Source organism: the organism of the source record quoted next, unplaced genomic scaffold, assembly GCF_019419815.1.
Source record: "Pyrus x bretschneideri cultivar Hongxiangsu unplaced genomic scaffold, Pyrus_bretschneideri_v1 Contig33, whole genome shotgun sequence".
Lineage (NCBI taxonomy): Eukaryota > Viridiplantae > Streptophyta > Magnoliopsida > Rosales > Rosaceae > Pyrus > Pyrus x bretschneideri.
The window spans coordinates 1023264-1029731 of record NW_025999646.1 but is presented as its reverse complement, the minus strand read 5'-3'; the positions used below and the strand labels follow the sequence as shown (position 1 = coordinate 1029731).

At 34.8% G+C, this 6468-nt stretch overlaps 1 protein-coding gene across 1 annotated transcript; it reads left to right on the top strand.

Moving 5' to 3' along the window:
• The first annotated feature begins 314 nt into the window (after positions 1-314).
• On the top strand, positions 315-1321 carry LOC103944059. The gene is made up of 3 exons (XM_009354452.2): positions 315-477; positions 614-760; positions 867-1321. Exons 1-3 carry the CDS (start codon positions 391-393, stop codon positions 1167-1169), a joined length of 537 nt encoding a protein of 178 aa, XP_009352727.1. The 5' UTR covers positions 315-390; the 3' UTR covers positions 1170-1321.
• Positions 1322-6468: the final 5147 nt, after the last annotated feature.

The window sequence follows — 6468 nt, the reverse complement described above, 5'->3', positions numbered from 1 at the left end:
AGATTTATGCTTGGTTAAGTTGGTTAGAGCAGTATTGTGCTTCCTCCTGTACACCAAGTTCATATCTCCATTGCCGCAACTTAGATAAATTTAGTGTAGAATAATTTAATGTCGGTCAAAAAAACAAATGGTATGCCGTTTGATTCATTTTAAAAACTTCTGATGGACACACAGATTTGCAGTACTTTTGCCTATTCAGATAAAAACAAGAGGATAATAGTTTGGAAATTCAAAATTCCAAGACACACCCACAAATCAATTAAAGTGCTCTCCTTGCTCTTGGCAGCTATAAAAGCCATCCCATGCATGCTACAAAATTAACTCATCAAATATGAATACTAGCTAGTAAAAGACACGGAGAGAAACGGGCAAAACAAAGAAACATAGCTGATGAGAGCTATAGTCTCCGGGATGCGGAAGAGAGCAGCATTGCGCCGAAAGCTTCAAATTCTAAGGAGCCTTACCAAGACAAAATCCGTAATACAAAAGTTTTCATATCCTCTGTTTTTTTAATCTCTTACGGCTAGCTATTAGGGTTTACTTTCTTATGCTTGTACTAGCTAGCTAACCTATTAAACATTGTGTGCTTTTGTTGGATGTTTTATGTTTAAAGGTCAAGAGGAGCTCCATTATCATGGATGCTCTATTCCACATTTATATGCTGAAACTCAAGCTTGAAGCAGTCCAAAGAGAGTACTTGCATCTCATGGCTATCAAAACAGGTTACATACGCCTAATCAAACATCTTCAAGTCCCCAAGGTCTCTCTCTCTCTCTCTTTCTCTCTCTCTCTCTCTCTCTCTCTCTCTCTCTCTCACACACACACACACACATTTGGTGGATATTTATATGTGCATGGATGAGCAGGAAGTGAAGGTCGAGAAGATTAAGGAAGGGTTTCTTGTGAGAGTGAAGTGCGAGAAAGCGAAGGACACTCTGGTTTCAGTTCTGGAGGCATTTGAAGAAATGGGTCTTAATGTCGTGCAGGGTAGAGTTTCATGCAACAATTATTTTTCCATGGAAGCCATTGCAGCTGTAGCTGATGGCGAAAGCAAAGACCAGATGGATGTGAGAGTCGTGACACAAGCAATACTAAGGGCCACCGAGATCAATCAAAATGGAAAAGAGACGCGTGAATGCATTGTAGTTCCCCAGGTTAATAACTCTTAATTAGTAGTGTTGAATCTTCTTATCAATGTAGTGAAGATATTAATTGATGCGTATGTAATATTAATGTATTTGGTGTCACTTCCACTTTCAACATCTGAAAAAAGGATTGAAATTAATGTCGAATCTCGAAAGGAGACCAAACATTGAAACTTCGTTGCGTTGTCCAATTTTAGTCACTTAATTGATTTCAAATCACTTTTATGCGTGTGTGATGAACATATGCCACCAGTGACACACTTTAAATTTCTTGTATTCCAAGTTCTTTACTCACAAGCAGTTTTGATGCAAGAGAACTAGCTTCCACATCTATAGTAAATGGATCAAAAGATTCAAAACCATTGTTAATTAGGCAGTGGGATTATTCTATGAGTTTAGGCAAAAGGAGGCTTATAAGCTCATGGGCCTTTCCTCGAAAAGAAGGCTTAATTGCAGTTGGTATTTTTTGGTTCTAAAACGGCAACTTCATTAATAGAAAGAAACTGTCGGACCGCTGGCTGAAATTACAAATGCACAAATGCTAGACTACCGTAACAGCCAAACCCAAATACAAAACCCTAAATTGCAAAACTCCCAAGTAGCAATCCACTTTCAAAGCTCCAAAAACTCAAACACAAAACCCTAATCATAGAGCTGGCAAATGATTGGGTTCAGTTGGTTTAGGTTAGAACCAAATTTAAATCATTTCTTTTTTCTTTTCTTTTTTCCGCGCTGGAACTAGTTTAGAACCAAATTTTCCAAAAATCAGAGCAATTTTTTATTTTATTTTATACTTTTATGGTAATTGTGAATTAGGGTTTCAATCTGGTTCGTTTAGTGCATTCGGATCCACGAGAAGGACAATGTTGGCTCTACAATCGAGCTATAATTCGAAAAAGATGTTGCCTTTGAAAATAATGGGTGATTGTGGGTTTCCTGGGTTGACTCAAAATCATCCGTTATCTAATGAGTTGCTAATGAGTTCACCTATTATTAACTCAAACCATTAAGTCTTCACCCGTCAAGGGTGGTCGTGAGATTTTTTAGGCCCGGGATGACGCCTAAAAAATGTGCCCTAACTTCATATAGGAAAATTGTTTGTTTTCACACGTAACACTTCAATAAAATTATACTTAGAAAACCATTTCAAACTCAATAATTTAGAAACATAGAAAAACTAATTTAATTTTATTAAGAGAATGGAACAAAAAAACCTGGGATTACAAGTAGATAGATGATGAGTAAAAATTGAAAAGAATAAACATGCACATAGCATTTCGAACTCTGGACCTTTCGTTAATTTTTAGAAACACATAAAAACTAATTTTATTTTATTAAGAGAAGGGAACAAAAAAACTTGGGATTACAAGTAGATAGATGATGAGTAAAAATTGAAAAGAACAAACATGCACATAGCATTTCGAACTCTGGACCTTTCGTTAATTTTAAAAAACAAAAACCATTGCTTTTGATTAAACCACTTGACCATTTAGCCAAATTTTATAAATTTAAACTCTTATGAAAAGAATTTGTAAAAGATAGAAATTAAAAAACACACGTAGTGTTTCAAACCCAAGACCTCCTTGTTAATTTTAAACAAAATAAACCACCGCTTATAAACAAACATTTTAATTATTTAGCCAAATTTTATAAATTTATACTCTTATGAAAAGAAATTTATAAAAATTGGAAAGTAAATAAACACAAATGAAGTTTTGAACCCAAGGTCTCCTCATTAATTTCAAATAACAAAACCCACTAGTTCTACTTAAATTTCTTTGTCATTTAGCCAAATTTAAAAAATCTATACTCTTATAAAAACATATATAAATATACCACTCCATTAATTTTTGTGCCCCAATTTTTTTGAGCCCTGGACGGTTACCCAGCTCGCATTGGGCCTGGGCCGGCCCTGTCACCCATTAGTTGAAGATTTATGAATGAATTGAATCGTGTTAACAGATTGAGTTCATCTTGCCAGCTCTACCTAATCAACACTCAAAACACCTTGAAGAGAACACACATGAAACAAGAGCCATAAAAATCAGATGGTGTGGGTACTGATGTTGATTTGGCTGTGTGTGTGTATATAGTATCAGTACTAGTTTTGGCGAAGCTACTGAACTGGCTAGGTTAGGGTATTTTGGCCCAGAGCTTGTCCACAAACCCTAAATTTTCCTTTAATGGGGATTGTAGGCGGAGATGGAGGTGGTTGTAACTAGTGTGGGCCGGGGTATTATGGTCCAGAGGTTATCTTTGATTTATGTAGTGTGTAGAGATGCTTTATCAGTTCGGCTTGGTCCTTAGCTGGTATATTATATATAGGTTGGTACTTGGTGGTGACATCTCTAACCAACAACCAAGAATTATATGGTACGAGCTAGTAGGCAACTTGCAATGAGTCTCAACACATACACTCCATTATATGTTAGGAGATTGCATTGTTCAATTTATATATGATTTGTTTTCATTGGATTATTATTATTATTATTCATAATAATGTATCTAACGCTTAATTAAGTTATTTAGTACATCTTTCATAATATACACTTTGAACATATGCATATGTGATAAATAAACGAGCATATATAAGCCACTAAGGTTAGTCTATTGATGAGGGTAACTAAGTAGGGTGATTGATAAAAATAGACTACAAATCCAGTGTTAAAATTCATTTTTTGTAACTAAAAAAGAAAAGAGCGTAAAGATCAAACTCAACTTCTGAATTGACGTTATACATGAAAAGGAATTATCATTTCTTCCTCTTTGATATAAAATTAGATCTTATACAATCCGATCCAACTTTACACTGCCAACGGTTGCATATTATCACACATGTGCAATGTGCATGGCCGTACAAATCAAATCCAACAATAGAAGCTTCCATGCAAATACAACTATCCAACTATTGTAAATGTCGACGTTACGGACTTTAACTTGCACCCTATCGATAATTACAGAGAAGGCCTGCAGCAGGCTGCAGCTTCAGTCTTGACCATTAATTATTAGTTTAATTATATACGATCAGAGTGATGTGACCCGCTTGATGAAGAAATGCTAGATTTCTTCTTTTAATATGCAGATTTAATTAGCTAAATCCTTGAGATTAGACGGGGTCCACTTCCATAGTTTCTTGTTAAAAGCGTTCACCCAAACGGTTAAATACGATTATTTCTCAAATTTCATCCACATACGTACAGTAACTAAAACTATTCCGAGATATATCCTCTCCATATTCAGTTTACGAGGATCTTAGGGATTCTCCAATTGTATTCATTCATCGTATATTATGCAGTAAAAAATTATTATAATTTTTTATTTTAAATTGAATATAAACAGAACCTAACAAAAACTGGTTGCACGATATACGATAAGCAGACTCCTCATTCAATGGCGGAGCCCATATAGGATCATTGGTTGTCCTTGACCCCAACAACTTCAAAAACCCCATATAAATTTGTTTGTATATTGTATTTGATCACTATAAACAGCTAAGGAAACTAAATTACAACATTCTCCTCCTACTTTTTTTTTTTTTTTTCCTACTATCATATTTGTCTTCCTTTTCTCTCTTCTTGTAAAAAATACTTTAGTTGAAATGCGTTAGCAGTCTTCAACATTACTGCACAATATCCTGCATGCACAGTTGACAAGCCTCTACAAATGTCGACGTATATCGGAATAAACTTTCGGCATACGTTGACAGGAATTAGAAGGTGCATACTAGATGCTTGACGAAATGGCTCAATAAAGCTTTTTTTATTGATACTATGACCCCATTATTTGAAAATCCTGACTACGGTACTGTCCTCATTCATATTTGGGATAATGGGACTAATTCGTAGGGTACCATTTTTTCTTTACACAATTTTTTATAGTGTTCTTTTACACAATTTTAACGATTCAAACCATTTATTTGTTAATTTTTTTCTCAAATATTATATCTACCAAAGATTATTAAAATCTAAAACCATATGACCGTTGAATTAAGAGTTTCAGGTTTCTTTGTAGGATCATGTTCGTCCATTTTGTTCTCTACAAATGAATATCTTACTTGTTTTGGATTTGTCTAATCTTTTGCAAGGATAATCAATGAATTATGGTCTAAAAGATATGATTCAAATTGTTAAAATACATTACAAGTAAACTGCACAAAAACATGTGTAAAAAAAAAATTAGTGTCACGAATCTGTCCTTATATGTGTGTGTGTGTGTGTGTGTAGTTTGAGAGTTATGTTCTAACTATGGTTGGTCCGAAAGAGGAAATGCATCACTCTCCCTCCCACAAAATCAAGTCAGAAACAAATCTAAAGTCTACCAAAGTTAGTGTCCCTTCCATTTTAGATATCGAATTGTTGCATTCAACATGTTGCGGGGACACATTCTTTAGCTTCTAGCAACCTTCAACAATAAACATCATCTCAAACTTATACCACTATGTCGTATTTATGATTGGTTAGACTTTATGGATAAAAAAATCTCGGATGTGATTTTAGAAAATATCAAATTTTTTTTAACAAATGATAGTGTCTACACTAATGGAGTAGGGGAGTGGACTAAACCTTATAATGAGTTTGTCATTCATAGACAACCATTTCTCGCAACTAAAACATGTTGCATAGAAGTTTTTTTTTTTTTTTTTTTTTTTTTTTGTGTGTCAATTGCTAGGATATTAGAAAGCCACTCTGGCATGTCTAACTCCGGCCGTCGATAACAACCTCTATTACTAATAATCAACGAAGCCACTGAGTGCTGCTCCATTGCTAGGTAAGTAACACCACAGTGCTAAGTTGATTGGCTAAGTTATGAATATGTCAACAAGAGTTCCTTCTAGTTTTACGTTTAGGTGTGATTCCGCTAAGATGCCAAATTGGCTTGGGACAAAGTTTAAGAAGGTGAATCCATCTCGTGCACACACCCAAACCCACAAATAAAATAATTGGACATAGTTACAGTTTATCTTTTTGGTGGTTGGGAAGACTTATGTATATATACATTTCAGCTTTTCACTACTCCTATTGTGTAATTAACTAGTACCAAAAATCAAACCCAAAACATACCATGTGGAATACGAACCTAAAATTCTTCCCCTCCATTAAGCCACCCCCGTAATGATCGAGTGATATCTCTTCTGACCCTCTCAGTATTATACGGATCAGGATAACATGTGGGTTACATTCCGCTGGTTAATATTGCCTATTTTAATCGCTGGAAGATCACAAAGCTTTAATGCGACATATACTCACCCAATATATGGCGCTCTCTTATCATATCGCAGTCATAAATATGAACATAAATTAATAGTCATAATACTGCTTCTTAT

What these genes read in the sequence shown, in the direction of transcription:
- LOC103944059 (XM_009354452.2), top strand. Translation starts at nt 391, where the DNA reads ATGAGAGCTATAGTCTCCGGGATGCGGAAGAGAGCAGCATTGCGCCGA. An exon ending in GCCTTACCAAGACAAAATCC is followed by an intron (nt 478 to 613) that starts GTAATACAAAAG and finishes TTATGTTTAAAG; the next exon opens with GTCAAGAGGAGCTCCATTAT. An exon ending in AACATCTTCAAGTCCCCAAG is followed by an intron (nt 761 to 866) that starts GTCTCTCTCTCT and finishes ATGGATGAGCAG; the next exon opens with GAAGTGAAGGTCGAGAAGAT.